Source organism: Amborella trichopoda, chromosome 4 (genome assembly GCF_054954075.1).
Source record: "Amborella trichopoda isolate Santa Cruz 75 chromosome 4, AtrichopodaSantaCruz75HAP2 v2.0, whole genome shotgun sequence".
NCBI classification, from domain to species: domain Eukaryota; kingdom Viridiplantae; phylum Streptophyta; class Magnoliopsida; order Amborellales; family Amborellaceae; genus Amborella; species Amborella trichopoda.
In genome coordinates, this window is record NC_142339.1 from 55,323,181 (window position 1) to 55,339,403 (window position 16,223).

General features: G+C 36.5%; 1 protein-coding gene across 15 annotated transcripts; it reads left to right on the forward strand.

Moving 5' to 3' along the window:
* Window positions 1-2,022: 2,022 nt before the first annotated feature.
* LOC18422157 (DNA-directed RNA polymerase II protein) lies at window positions 2,023-16,223 on the forward strand. 15 transcript variants are annotated; one of them, XR_016054907.1, is made up of 14 exons: window positions 2,023-2,286; window positions 2,696-2,812; window positions 3,162-3,249; window positions 3,957-4,056; window positions 4,167-4,240; window positions 4,414-4,485; window positions 10,351-10,428; window positions 10,829-10,965; window positions 11,380-11,452; window positions 11,552-11,593; window positions 11,781-12,137; window positions 14,063-14,177; window positions 15,516-15,703; window positions 15,861-16,223. XR_016054907.1 is itself a non-coding variant. In XM_006826970.4 (14 exons), exons 2-14 carry the CDS (start codon window positions 2,733-2,735, stop codon window positions 15,898-15,900), a joined length of 1,464 nt encoding a protein of 487 aa, XP_006827033.1. In that variant the 5' UTR covers window positions 2,023-2,286; window positions 2,696-2,732; the 3' UTR covers window positions 15,901-16,223. The 15 variants fall into 15 exon arrangements, 11 of the variants coding, with proteins under 11 accessions (XP_006827033.1, XP_088721918.1, XP_088721915.1 ...); XR_016054909.1 differs by having other exon boundaries at window positions 2,696-2,757; XM_006826970.4 differs by having other exon boundaries at window positions 11,552-11,613.

Consider the following 16,223-nt stretch of genomic DNA (forward strand, 5'->3'; position numbering starts at 1 on the left):
ATTCAAGATTTTAGAATCTCTTTTTTTTTCTTTTTTTTTTTTGGAAATAGTATCTAGGGATAGTTAGGTCGTTCCAAAAATTTTCCATTAGACAATCCTCCCAAGCAGTATACTCATGCGGGAGCATCCTATGCCTGCTCTTCGTTCCTCTCTCCAAGATGGGAAGAGGAATGGGAAAGGTATGTGGGCGATGGCATGACACTTCTTTTGGTGTCCTTAAAAACGGACGAGTTATTTGGGGGACTTTCTTTTTAATAAAATATTATGGGATGTGCCTAGGAATTATTAGTAGATGACTTATTTTTAAAAATATCAAATTGAATTTTGAGTTTTTTTTTTGTTTTATTGGGTAGATCAATGGGCAATACTGACGCTCATCTATTTTTAGAAATAATTAACAGTTTTCGAATGCATCAAAGGGAATGGAAACCTAGACTGGTAGTTTGAGGCTCAATTGGTGCTACCCCATGACTTCAACTCCATTATTAGATTTTGAGTTCTTCAACACTTAGATCATACCTTCCAAAAATTGGATGGTCCATATTCAACATCGGGACATATATTTTCAAGCACATGGAGCGCATAATTTGAAAATTTACGTTTGAGGTTAGTTCTTGGATTCAAGAGGTTACACTCCAATATTTGGTATCCTAAACATATTGACAATATGCGCTTTAGGAGCAGCAAATATTTTCACTACTTATGGTATATGAAAATCTCAATTACTTTTAGCCGTTAGATGTGAAATTTGACAAATAAATGTGAAAATTCGACAGTAGTTAGTGTTTTATTGACAAGCTCTAAGTCTATAAGATGTAAACTTTGAGCAAAGTTGTGACCTCTCCATACCAAAATAAATATGGTACTATGTTATTTTTAAGTGATTTTAAGAAAAGTTAAAAAAAAATGTAATGTATATTAGGGGATACAATTATAAAGGTGTGTCCCCTTATGCCTGTAAGGCAAGATGCATGTTAAAAGGCAGTGGTCGCACCAAAATCCCAAATCAACAGTCTATATCGAATATATTTTTTACTTTTAAATTTAATTTTTATGTAGAGTGTCAACCCCTAATGTTTTTTAGAGAGAAGACTCGTATAAATAAACGAGTCAACAGACCCATAAAAACCTTGCCCAAAATTAAAACTAAAGAAATTACAAATAAAAGATGCGAAAATACTTCCGAATCTCAAATCAGTACATATATTTGAAAGACACCAAAAGACATTATGCTCCTGTGGGACATGATTGCATTCGTACGAAGGCGTGTATGTCTCTCTCTCAAAATTCTAACCAAAATTTATAAAAATACCTGCATTACTCTTTAATAATTTATCTTTTTCGAACTATTTCAAGACCAGGTGTTTTTTTTTTGGGTATTTTTAAATTAAATTGAAAGACATGGATAAACTACCACATTGTTAGTCTATAATTGATAATTTGATAAATTTAACAAATTTTTAAAAGGTGTGGTTGTAATATTAAACAATCTAAGGTGCACCTCCAAGATTTATCATTACATTAATTTTGGTGTAAACGTTTTAAGATTATTTCAAAATTTATTTTCATAACTAATTATAAAATTTGAAACTTAAATCAAGTGGATCTATAAACATATGAAAATCTTAAAAATAGAACCGTCTATATAATGTGTTGCAAGATGCATTACTTTTTAAATTCAATTTTTTTTTTTGTTCAGATTCATATATCTTTATGTCGAGATGATCAATTAGATCGGTTTTTCAACATTAAAGCAATTTTTTCTAATGGATTCAGAAGTGTCTTTAATTCTACGTTATAAGATTGCAATTTTATATAAACTATTTCCTTTTGAAATTAAATTGAAAGATATGGATAAACCGATAGCAATAAATTAAATTGAAATATATATATATATATATATATATATATATATATATATATAAACTGTCAGATCGTATCTTATCGATGATTTGACACATTTACCAAGTTTGTAATTCCAGAGTAAATACATTCCTTTACTCATTCCTTTATTTTAAATTTGAAGTCTTGGAAAATAATTGCCTTCCTTCCATTCGGGTCCGCCGCGAAAATCCCAGTCCCTGGGGTTTTCCGTTTCTCTTTCCTCTCTCTCTCTCTCTCTCTCTCTCTCTCTCTCTCTCTCTCCGGTAATTATAGAAGTCATTATCTTTTCCGTTCTTCTTTCCGATGAATCTGGTATTTCCTAATTTTTCCTCTTTTTCTCATCCTAATTATAATTTATAAAACTCATTAACCAGTCCCATGTTGGCAATTCCAGCTGCTCTGGTAAGTTCAACCTAATTGCTTTCTCTATTGATCTTAAATTTTTTTATTATAGCTCTCTCTCTCTCTCTCTTAATTTTACCATCGGCTTTTCCTTCTGCAAAGTCACGGCCGTTCTTCTGCTCTCACAAATCTTTTGGAGAAACCAAAATTGAAGTTCTAAAGGTTTATTTTAATGTGAATATGAGTCTATCTATCTATCGATCTTGTATATAGGAAATCACAGATAATTTGCACATGATTGTTTGGGGAATTATGGGCTATCCTATTTGCAATTTCTTCCATACGAAATCTCTCTCTCTCGATTATTATTGTTATTGTGGCGCTTGCAATTCTTATGTAGAGTTTAGTTATTTGATTCTGTTTCAAACTAGATGATGGTTTGTATAACTGTGACATGGGGATTTTGCAGACTTATAAACGAAGGTTTGTGTATTGTCTTTGAAAGAATGGCTAGAAGAAGTTGTAACTGCGGTATGTGTGAGAATGCAAACCTTCCTTCTATCTGTGTCGCCTGTGTCAGCTACAAGTAAGCCCCCCAGTTTTATTTGTAGTCCATGTAATATTTCTGGGTCGTTAATAATTCATGCTATTTTCGATATCTCGATCACATATTAAATATCGTCGGATCCTATGCAGCTAGGCACTTGTATCGATTTCTAGCATTAAGTTGGTGCTCTTTTTCTTCCTTTTTTATTTTTTATTTTCAAAAAATTGAAATTAATGTTGATGTGGCTTAATATCTGAGGAATCCTGTTTAAGCAAGTGGTAATTTTTTTTTTTCCTGCTGTGTGAAATTTTTTATTTGGCTTAATCTTGTGCATTATATTACACTTTGTTGCTAACTCCTTCGCAACATGTTTTGTTACATTTTTCAGAGTACATGAATATCATGCTGCATTGAAATCATTGGAGGCTACTCGTGATGCTTTGTATAAGAGATTGAATGGAGAAATGACGGCCAAGGTTTTCCATAATTGCCTGCCTATTTTGAATTTAAACTGTTGATACACTCTTGTTTTTATGAGAATACTGTTTTGTAGTGGTATGTTCGAAGAAATTTTTGTTTAGATTGCTTGTATTATTCTTTCTGAGTTGTAATACAAATTTTTAGCGGTTGGATATATGAACTATTGCCTTTCTTATTTCCATCTCGAGTGAGTGAATATTATCAAAGACATGAAATAGCAATAAAATGGTTGATAATGATAGTCCACAAGTCCTTGAGACATTCTATAGTCATGATTTTGCTAGTGTCTTATTCTTTCCCTGTGTTTCCTATATCATTTTCCTTTGGCACTGGATGAGTTTGAGAAAGCTGCCCATTAAGATGGCTAATGCAATGGGTGTGTTGTCTGATTGTGCTTCAACAACTGAGACAAAAAGCTGGTGGGACTTCTTTCCAAATCCACTGTTAACCGTGGCCGAAAAGTTTCATTTTGATTGTCTGCTTGAGAGTGTAAGGACATGGCAAAGCGTATCCTGTTGATAGCCATAGGTTCCATCGGTATATATCTTATGGCATAGAATACCCCTTCCCAAACGTAGATTATGGTTGCATGAGGAGAAGGAGTTCATTGATGTCTAGCTTGCAATACAGTACAATGAGGTGTTATTTTCTCCATATTTCCAGCATCAACAATTTCTGAATACTATTTAATTTGTGTATCTAGAAAAAGGCCGATGGGCAAAGGAATTGGAGAGTACTTCACAATGAGAAATTAGCCCAGCTTAAGAAGAGGCTTTCAACTATTGAGAAACAACTCCGCCAAGGTCAGTTCTTTCATAGTTATGAGTATGTTATTACTTGTAGTGTTAGTTCATCCCCATGCAGGTTGTGCTTTCTAAACTGTTGTTTGTTAAACCTATATGTTTTGCTATAGCAAAGGCCAAACGAGAAAAAATGACGCAGGAGCAGGACAATAGAGATGCATTGCTGAAATCTGCTTTTATTGTGGTACTACTAAACTTATTCTCTTAGTATATTTTTATACCATTTTTGTTGGTTTCTAATTTACTTTGGTAATAGTTTGCTTCATTGCTACGTAGTTTGGGTACTTTTTGTTTTATGTCCAAGAAGTTCAATTCTAATCATTTCCTGCTTTTGATAATGTGCTTACTTCCATGCAGTTGGAGAAAAATCGTGCTGAGCAGCTGCAGAAGTATTACCCTAACATCATATGCACGCAGAATTTAGGGCTTGTGAGTTTATCCTGCAAAAGATTTGATTGTGATAATGTTTACGTTTTTTTTTTGGGTAGATATTCGCTTCTTATTCATCCAATAAGAGAATGTTTTCTTTCATTTATTTGGAGATGCGTAGAGAAGTTCATTGTCATTGTGACGTTTTTCCTTTTAATATCATTCTGTTCCATACTGAGTGATTTGGAAATCTAAACTAAGATCCATTCAGCATATAATACTATAAAATTTTGTTATTTTCACGCTTTTGGATATGCCTATATATATATATATATATATATATATGGATGTGTCTGTATTTCTCCATGTTACTTGCTGATTTGTTTAGGAAACAATCTCGTATCATTGAACAGCTGGGCTCAGGCCTCAACATATAATGGAGAAATATAAACAGCAGCAAAAGAAAGAAGAGAAACAAATAAATTAAGAGGAAGGAGCAGAGGAGTACAATGCGAGCAGGGCTCAACTACGAAGTTTAACAACGTAAACATCGTTTTGTTTGTCCTCCCCTCACAAAAGATGAAGCTATGCATATATAGACCATTGGGGGGACTCCCAGACACTTTCTAGTACACACACAATGGATTTGATATGACTTGACTTAGCCACTACGAAACCATAAGAAATTTGCATGAATTGTATTTGAACCATTAACTCACATGTTTTACTTAGACTTAGGCATCATGCACATGCAGTCATGTTTCCTATGACATAAGTTCTTTTTTTTTTGTAATGCAAATTACATTTATTTATGCAACAACCATGGTGGACTGAATGCTGACTAGGCATACTTCATTGATGTTGCCAACGGCCTGCATCATTCTCTCCTTCTTAGGAAGAAATCGTTCTCATGTTCGTATCTGATTCGTAGTAGTATTCTGATAGATCTTGAACATTGAAAGTAGGATCAGTGCGAATGCTCCTGGGATGCTCAATCTTCTAGGAGTTGTCATTGATCTTCTCTAAGATGTGAAACATGGTTCAACTTTGTTCTCCTTGACCTTGTTCCAGTTGCCCACTGGAAGCCTTTCTTTCTTTAAGTATTCCCACACAAGCTCCCCTTCTTTGAAATTCTTCCTTTCGATGTGCATCAGCTGCACTGCTTCTTTGTAATTTACATTGCTTTTCTCAAGCTTTTGATGAACATGTTAATGGATCCTTACAATTGTAAAAGTGAGGCATTCTGATGCTTTGTTTGCTTTTATTGAATCTGACAAAGACACTAGAAGATTATGTGAAGGATTACACCCATAAACTATCTCAGATAGACGCGTTCATTCCAAATGATTCACCATGGTGCCGTATGCGAACTCAGTTTTGGTTGCGCCATATTCCATTGTTTAGGTCTCTTCCACTCCAACTTTGGAGTACATTTCCAAGAGTTTGGTTCGCCAGTTCAATTTGGTCTGCCTACTTGGGTCGATAGGCCCTACAGTAGAGCAGGTTAGTCCCAAGTTTCTTCCATTAAGGTCCTCCAAAAGTGGCTGAGAAATTTGGTGTCTTGGTTTGATCTAATTGACTTGGATATTCCATGATGCCTAGCCACTTCACAAAAGTAAAGATTAGCAACATAGAAAGCATCCATTGTTTTTTTGCAAGGAATGAAATGTGTCATTTCAGAAATCGATCAACAACTACATAAATTGAATCTATATTGCTTTGAGTCCTTGGCAGTCCAAGCACAAAATTGATGCTTGCGTCTTCTGATGGAGAGTTAAAAACTAACAAGGGAATGTAGAGACCTATATTTTGAGTATCCAATTGAAGTTTGATTGTCTGACAGTGTATTCACTTCTCAATGAAACTTCGGCCAAAAATACTTTTCTCCTACCAAAGAATAGTTCTGGCACAGCTAAAATGTCCACCCAAACCTCCTAAATTTGGTACCCTTGTTGATATCCTCATGCAATGAGCATTTTGGTATGCATAAGCGGGTCCCTTGAGAGAAATCGTCATGGTTACCTTTTTTGCATAGCTTCCAAAATTTCCGAAAATCTGAAACCTCAGCGTACAGTTCCTTCATTTCCTCAAAGCCGATAAGGTGTGCATTGTAGTGTTTTAGAAGCACCACACAGCGACTAAGTATGCTAGCCACTTGATTGAGTGCCAACTTTTATATTTCAATGCAAAACTGAATTCTTGCAAAAGCACAACCCACTCTGCATGTCACTGGTTAAGGTTCCTTGATGATGTGCTTCAGTGCTTCAGAATTCCAAATCAACTCTCTTTGGATGGGATAGTGCCCTCAATGCCGTAGAGCTTGACCAAATGCATAGAATTCCACATCATATGCAAAGTAATTTATGTTGCATCATGGAGCTTTTCACTAAAGGCTATAGAACTTCCATCTTGGTTGAGTATATCCTCGATTCGAACTTGTGAAGCAATGTTATCAAGATCAGGCTGGCTAAAAATTGGTTAGGGGTCTGGTTTGCTAAAAAAAGGTCCAACCTCCAGTTGAATTGGTTGGAATAAATTTTAAACATATAGAGGCCTAAAAATATAAAATATATTATAAAAAATCTGCCCTTATTTCTTTAGCCGGTCTAACCGGTTGAAACCTGTTGTTTGGATTGGCCAAAACTAGTCAAAAATTGGTTTTGATCTATTTTCGACTAATTCTAGTTTCTACTCAGGAGTAGACTATACCAGCCAAGGCACCGGTCGTTGGTCCGCCCGGTAAGACTGGCTGGTCCAGACCAGTCATGGTAACTATGCTTTCATGAATAATTTCCTTTCTAAGTCCATAACTTGCGGATGAAGTTCCTCATGCTCTTTTGGAAACTGAGACAAAGTAAGAAAGTTTGCCAAATGAGGCTCGCTATCTTCTTTCAGACACTGAGACAAAGTAAGAAAGTGCTGCCCTTCTCTTGGATAAGATCTGGGAGCATTCTCTTCTTTGCAGGGTACACATTGTTTCTTTGAAATTGTAGGTATTCTTTTGGCCATCATGCATGACTTTCCCATTTGAATTGCCAAGGCCTTCTTAGAAGCATGTGGTATACATCCGTAGGAACAACATACACATTTCATCTTTATAAGTTCTAGTGATGGAAAGAGGAACCAAACATCTTTTAGTCACTTTTACGTAATCACCTTTCATAAATCATGAGATGCGATATGCCTTTGGATGTGGCTAAGTTTTTAATGTTAAGCTTTTCCATAATGTCTTGTGAGACAATGTTCTCACAACTCCCCCCCATAAATGACAATGGAACATACCTTGCAGCCATAGTTAGGATGGGTTTGGACCGTAGCCAATCCTCATCACGCCCTGCCTTAGTTGTGGTCAACACCCAATGGTCACAGGTTCTCCGACTTCAGGTCCAATCTCTTCTCACTCTACATCTCTGTCGTCATCATATATGGGTTCAAGGGTGTCATCCATGAGTTGTTCACCGTCTCCCTTTTCCACCGGGTTTACATGGGTATCCACTTGTAACTTTGCAAACTCGCTGGATAAGTGACCAGCTTGATCACATTTGAAGCAGGTAATGGGACGATTGGCATGGCTTATTTGGCCTTCATCTTGTGTGGGTCCACTATCTCCAGTTCCGGCAGCGCAGCCTTTTTCAGTCTCCACCTCTTGAAGCTTCACAATTTATGGTAGAGACTGCAAACATAATAGACTTCCTTGTGCCACTACAACCAATCCAGTCTCAAGTTTCATGGTTAGTTGGTATGCGTCATTGATCCTCGATAACCGCTGCATTTCTGCTCCATCACAAATCACCATTTACGTTACTGACATGTCTTGAAGTGAGTGGTTCCTTAGTTTCTTGGATGTCATTCGTACCATTAGTTTGTGAAATTCTTTGTTGTATTCAGTTACACTCCTTGCCAAGAACAATGTTCGCGCGAAAGAGTCTCGATTCCCATGCCTCCTCTCTAAGAGGCTGATTGGCAAAGGAATTAACATCCTACTCGTTGCTCGACTGACCACGAATGTATGAATGTTCACTTTGAGCTTCTTGATGCTTGAGATGCAAGGTTAATTGCTCAACTTGCCTGCGAAGTTCCCCCAACTCTTCATCTCTTACTTCATTCATCAAATTGTTGCCCCGTTCTCCTTCAGGTCTTCTTGCCACCATGGAAGAAGGACACGCTATAAATGAAGAAGCTTCTCTGAAAATCTGAACTCATACTTGCTCTGATACCAAATGACAGTGAAAAAGAAACAACAATGAAGAAAGAATGGAAACAAAGAAACTAAGAGGAAGGAGATGACTGCACAATGGGAGCACCGCTCAATCAATAAGTTCTACAGGCACATGAAGATCATTTATCTTGTCCTCCCCTCATTAAAAATGATGTTACATGGATACAGAGACCTTTGGGGAGACTTCTAGACACTTTATAGTGCATGAACATTGGATTTGACTTAACTTAGCTAGAAAGAAACCAAATGAATTGTGCCTGAATGGTTATCATCATCATCAGAGATTTTTCCAAACTATTTGGGATCGGCTACACTTATCCTAGTCCGCCACTTGGCTCTATCAAGGGTCATACCCTTAGTGAGGTCATAGGTCCCTATATCTTTTCTCACTACTTCCAACTGTCCTATTGGGCCTACCCCTTATTTTTTTTTAGCCTTCTATTTGAACCAACTTGCACTTCCTAACAGGTGTTATATTAGATCTGCGCTGAACATGACCAACCCACTTAAGTTTATTTTCTCTCATCTTATCGCCTATTGGAGCCACACCTAAGTTCTCTCGAATGTATTCATTTCGAATTCTATCCCTTCTTGTCTTGTCATTCATCCATCTCAACATCCTCATCTCGGCTACTCATCCTATGTGTAAGTTGTTTTTGACCGCCCAATATTCCATCCTATAAAACAAAGCTGGTCTCACAGCTATCCTATATCTTATAGAGCTTGCCCTTTAGCTTCAGCATTATGTGGCGATCACATATAACTCCGGTTTCGCATCTCCACTTTGCCCACTCAACTCTAATTCTATGTGCGACATATTTCTCAATCACTCCATTTTTTTGGATGATCGACCCAAGATATTGAAAGTACATTCTTTTTGGTATTTCTTGGCCGTCAATCTTAACTACTTCCTCTTCTCTATGCCTATTATTTCTAAACTTGCATTCCATATACTTTGTCTTAGTCTTGCTAATTTTAAAACCTTTAGATTCTAGAGCGTCCCTGTAAAGTTCTAACTTTGTCTTGACACCGCTTCAGGTCTCATCGATCAAAAAACTATGTAGTCCGCGAATAACATACACAATGGTACCTCATCTTGTAGGTGCCTAGTTAAGTCGTCCGTAACTAAGACAAAGAAGTATGGGCTCACCGTTGTCCTTTGATGTGGACCTATTGTTACGAAAAACTCATTCGTCTCTCCACTACGTTATTTGCATGAATGGTATTGGAACCATTAATTTACACCTCTTGCCTAGACTTAAAAACCATGCAAATACAATCTTATTTCCTATGACACAAGTTTTTTAATGCAATAATGGTACACACAATTACATTTATTTATGCAACAACCAGGGGTTGACAATGTGCTGACTAGGCATGCCTCATTGAAGCTGTGGACAGCCTGCATCAACATCTAAGAAGAACCATGCTAGCCAACACTGAGACCTGGTTATATTTTTATGTTTGTGTCTGTCTGTATATCTATCTACACAAACGCATTAGCATTCCTATTGTATTATCCATTCCTTCTAACTTATGACTTTAGTCATTCAGACATTCACTTATGATCAAGGTGCATGGTCATGCTTATCTCCTTCTATAATCCTTAAAACATTGTGGGGTCCTAACTTCCATGTATTTGATGTTGCATGGAAGTTTTAAGCAGTTTGACTTCTTCTAACTGATGTTTCTTACTTGGTTTGCAGATTGCAATCACTTCTGAAGTGCTCCACAAGCAAGCTGTGATTATAAAAAATGTCTGCAAATTGTTCCCACAGCGCCCAGTAAGTATTAGTTGCGGGTTGTATAAGAAAACTACGATCATATATGGCTTATCATAATTGTCAGTAGACATGCCTATCCCATATGAAAGATGTGATGAAGAGTTTCATGTGTTACATGGGATGTCTGACTTAAATTCATGACTAATGGTCCATGTGTAATGGTGAATCTCTTCTAGTTCCGTAGAGAGCTTTGTTGCCCAGGCCTATACCTATCCAATTTCCATTTTGTATCCCTTGTGAAATTAGTGATCCTTAGCTTTTTCTGGTTAACAAGATGAGCTAATGTTGTCTTGGATCTTTTATTCTTTTTTGATACTTTTATTGATAATCTCTCAAAATTAATCGTAGTTGTAATGCCCGGTATATTAACAGGACTCTTTTTGTTCTTTGTACTTTCTAGGTGAATCTGGAAGGGGAAAGGAAAGAACTAAATGATACTCCCAATGATCTACGATATGATCAAATCTGTAATGCTCGATTGCCCAGAGGACTTGATCCCCATTCTGTCCAATCTGAAGAGCTTGCAGCATCTCTGGGGTAGTTCTACTTGCCAATTTACTAGTTCATATTTGATGGAAGGATAACTTCTGCATGCTTCGTTTTCTTACAAGTTCTCTATGACCGTTGTCTCAAAACTCTCATGTAGAACCACCTAACCTATATTACTTGCTTTATTTTCTTCACTGGGATGCTATCTTTTGGGGCCATTTTTATGGTTATTAAAATTTGTTTGCTTTTCTTTTGTTCTTCTTCTGGCTAAGTTCCAATGCATATGAAGTTTGCCAACCTGGGACTTCAATGTATTCTAGTGGCCATACCATATGCTCCAGCAATATTTTTCTTGTCTAATTTGTTGAGCTTCATAACTCATAGTTGATTAACATGGCTATGTTGTCCAAGTGCCACCATCTATTCTACTAGGTGTCTAATTGGCCTTAAAAATGTTCACAGGTACATGGTGCATCTTGTTGATCTTGTTGCTTGGTATTTGCGTGCCCCAATTCTTCATAATTCAGGCTTTGCTGTAAGTTTTCTGAGTTATATGAAGCTATGTTTATGCATACATACATACATTCATACATGCATACATATATACCTATTCTTAACGTGTATCTTTTTCCAGGGGTCATGCTCACGAATATGGCAAAGGAATTCGTACTGGGATGTGAGTCCAGCTTCCCAAAAGTAGGATACCCTCCTTTATATCCTGCCCGTCGCTCTCGCTCTCTCTCTCTATCTCTATCTCTATGCACACACACACAGAACCAGCATCTATGTAGGTATTTATGTGTTTTTATCTTGTCAAATGAAGTCCAGGGCACTTTCCTCATTAATGGTTTTGTTTTATGCAGTAAGGAGTATCCTCTCTTTATACCACGCCAGAATTCCTGTGCTGTGAATGCAGAAAGCTCAAACTTTGGTGTTGCTTCAATGGAGTCAGAGAAGAAGCCCCACGTTGATGGTGTAGGCAGTATCAGTTTTAATTATTCTAGTGCTTCACCACACTCTGTTGAAACACATAAAGACCTACAGAAAGGGATCTCTCTTTTAAAAAAAAGTGTGGCGTGCATTACAGCATACTGCTGCAATACGTTGTGTCTGGACTTTCCATCTGAAATGTCGACATTTGAAGCATTTGCAAAATTGCTACAAACTATAGGTGCTAAGAAAGAAGTTCAATCATTTACCTCAAAGATAGCATGTTCAAGGTCAATTGACTCCTCTCCTTTCTAATCTATTACAGTTTAGAGAACAGCTCAATGGGGTTGCCCCCACGCAAAGAACCTTTAAAGATTGGAATCATATTTAATGCTTACATCTTTGTCATTATGTTTTTTTTTTGAGTGAAGTTTTATGCAGTACTTTGAAAAAAATAAAAAAAAAATATATTCTTATTTTTCATTCCTAACATTGTGTCAATTAGTAGCAATAAATATATATTGTTCCTTTTCATTCAAAACATTGTACTTGTTATCAGCTTCCAAAGCAAAAGAAAAAAAAATTGTTCTAACTAATACTGTCGAACCATGTGGACTGTTTTGGAGAATAAAAGTACTAGAGAATCATCAATCATGTGATGCTTATGAATTGACTTCCTGGTTACGCTGGGATGTCAACTTATGGTTTATCTTTTTAAATGGTGACCTGTAATGTAATATCATATATGACTTACCACATCCTAAGCTCATGTAATGCAATCCAATGATGTGCTGTGCGAATGGTTTTTGGTAAAGTGTCAACCTAGGGGATTTTTGGGCCAAATTCCTGTATTTTGGGATGATCTTCATATATGCTCGACTATGAGGTAGATCTTTTCCATCGACCTCTTTTTGTTTGAGAGCACAATAAGGCTAGCTAGGGACCCATTATGCGGAGATTGGGACTGTATCTGGTGTGTCGGATGTATAATGTTCAAGGCAAATGTAGCTAGCATGTCATACACATCCTGTGTATGTTTTTAGATGGCAGGGGTTGTTTTGGAAATGTTTGAGTGACTATGGTGGGACTTCTTATGAAGAGGTTTGGGATGGGTTCCCATTCTGTCTTGTGAAGTGGGAGGAGGGTTGTGTATATAGGCTGAAGACACATGGAGATCCGCAGAGCTTGTTTCTGTAGGTTCTGCCATATGTGTGAGTGGAAGTTGAAAGTTAATATTATTTTCTTCAACAGCATATTCCCATGTTAAAACTGAATCCATACTTGTTTGACCTGTGAATGTCAACTTTTAACTATGTAAATTGCTTACTACTATGTGAAGGCTATGTACTGGCAAAGGGTTCTTAATAGAGTGATGAGCTAGAAAAGTATTCTCAGTGTGCATAATGACAATTACATGCTTTTTATGTTGGTTAATTAATTTGTTACACATAAATGCAGGATAAACTTTATTTTATGATTTGCAAATTTGTCTCCAGCTTATGATACCAATAAGTTTTGGTCTTTGGAATCAAACCTAATTTTTTGTGTAGTAGCCCAGAAATATGGAATGATCATACATTATATTACACAGCTAAATAAACAATTAAAAGAAAAGGGAAAGAAGCTAAACTAAACCGTGTACACAGTATATAGTCCTAATGTCTTCTAACTGGATAAAATGATAATGTCTTTTGAATGGATATTGTAACTTTTCTGTGATCTAGGGAAGACAGCAGAAAGTTCTCTGTGGCTGATGGCCTTTTTTTTCTTCCTATGATAAGTATTTTCCTCATATGGTCCTTGCTAAAAAGTTTCTCGGTTCCTGACTTAATGGCTCCCAAAAGTGACTTAGTCAATGGATGCATACATACACAGAATAAAGTCCTTTAGGCGACCGTATTTTTCAATTTCACATGGCAGAGATGGGCACCACCAGTAACAATTATGCCTACATGTAATCTAATTTTATCTATAAATAATTTAACCCAGTTGAGTACTTCTGATGAATTTTACTGAAATATCTTTAATTTATTTGGTATTTGGAATACCTTTCCCAGTCCTTCAGAGAAAATGACTGTTCGAGGCATTGTTTTTATATTTACCCTTCTTTTTACTGAAAATTAAATAAAAGTCTCCATGCGCATGTAACATAGCATTCTTGAGAACCATGCGTACCTGTTCCTCTAATCTCATTCACTTCCATTCTGTTTTCTAGATCTAGGAAACCAGTTCAGCAGGTGAATACATCTGTTTTGCAAGAGCAGTATCTGATAAATTCTGTGACGTCATCATACTGTTTGGAGGGAAGTGCCCATGCACCAAGTATAAAGGTAGATTCTTATATGATGATGTACTGGTCAGTTATACATTTAATTTTTGAGGTGAATAAATGTAACTCAACTTTCAACTTGTATGAAATTGGCTGTTTATTTTCATATGAGCAAATATACCTGTTGTCATTTGACAGGCTTTATGCCTTGATTGCTAGGAAGTTGCTAAGGAAAAAGTTTATATAAGTGCGAGGCTCTAAACAATCAAATTAGGGCGCACCTCAAAAATTTCACAAGAAGAGGTTGTTTTGATGCCCAAATAACCTCAAATTTATCATCTCAACCTCAAGATGCATGGATATGAGAAAAAAATGGATTTCAAATTTTGGAAATAGTGCATCTTGTAATGCATTTTTGGACCGTCAATTTTCAATATTTTCAAGTTTCATAGATTTGTTCGATCTACTATTTTTGAAGCTTTAGATTTTATAATTAGAGATGAAAATATATTTTAAGGCTATCACAAAGATTTCTAGCATTGAAACCACATTTCTCGACACTATTTGAAGATGCGCTTTACTTTGATTGTTTAGAGCCTCGGTTCTATACAAACCACACCCTTCTTCAAATAGGTTGAAACCTCTAAACTACAGAGAACATGGATTTTCTGACACCCCAGTTTTCATGAAGCTGAGGACCATGGTCATGGTGTCCTTAGCTCATGAAAATCGATTTTTTCTTTATATTCTACTCATGCATATTCAACTGTACAAGGGGCTGCCTCCAAATGGCGTGCACAACATGATTGCATCAGTAGAATATTTCTCTTGAGACTCCGAAATGCATCTCCTAGATTTAATAGTGTTCATCAATCGATTTTTAAGCCAACAGAAGGTAATTGTCATTGTTTGGATTGCTATCTCTCAGAAAACCCAGCTTCCTTTCTTTTTCCATTATTTACCTAACCTTATTTGAACTCATCCTGCAAAATTGATTTGAGCCAATTATGTTTCAATCTGGCTACATACAGCCAATACAAATCTGAATTATGTCAGCTTGAGTTTTTTTTTTAATAATTCATTGTCATTAAATTTAAACATACGTACATTTTCTTCCTTCTATTCCTTATGTTTCAATTTTTTATCTCCATTTGCCCATTTAAACCTTTTTTGAACAACCCCATAGCATGTTCCATTTGCCCATTTAAACCTTTTTTGAACAACCCCATAGCATGTTCCAGGATCGAAGTATCCCCCATTTCTCTACTTCTAGCCAAAGCCCACATGTCAATAGAAGCAAATTCGGCAGCAGGGTCTGCATTTGGGTGTGTTATCTTTTGTCTTTGTTCCTTTTTTCTTTGAAAATTCACTTGATTTTTTTTCTTCTATGCAATGGCAGCCTGATAAGCAGAAAGGAAGAAGTGATATGAGCTTTCTTTACACAAATGAGGCAACCATCAGTAAAAAGGGGGACTGCCTTGTCGAAGGTTGGGATATTGTGGAGCATCCACCGCTTCCGCCTCGCCCCTCTGAGTCTGAAGATGTTGAGCATTGGACCAGAGCGATGTTTATTGATGCCACTAAAAGGTAAATGTTCCCCTTTTCTTTTGCTTTATCTTGTCACAATTGGTGTTTCATGAAATGTAAAAAGTGTACGATGTAATGAAAATAGCAGATATGGATATAATTGTTTGGCCACTCCTTTCGCTTGTAATGAAATGTGTGTTGCAATATGCAAAATTAGACAGCGACGGAGTAAATGGGGGTCCGGCTGGCATAGCTGAACATGAGCAAGCATTTCTAATTGGATCATGTTACAGGGGAATAAGGTTTTTTTCTTCTTTTCTTCTTTTCTTCTTTTTTTTCTTTCTTCCCCCCCCCCCCCCCTCCTTTTTTTTTCTTTATTCTTTTCAAGGTTTTTACTATTTGATTGAGCAAATTCAAGTAGCTTGTGTAATTATTCAGTGGCATTTAGCTGATAGAAAGCAATACCTTTGGAATGTAAGTTTCAAGCAGTGACATTGATTACCTGGTACCCATTTCCTGAAAAACAGATCAATCAAATTTCTTAGCAATGGCAATTATTTCCATTTTCCCAAGAAAGAAA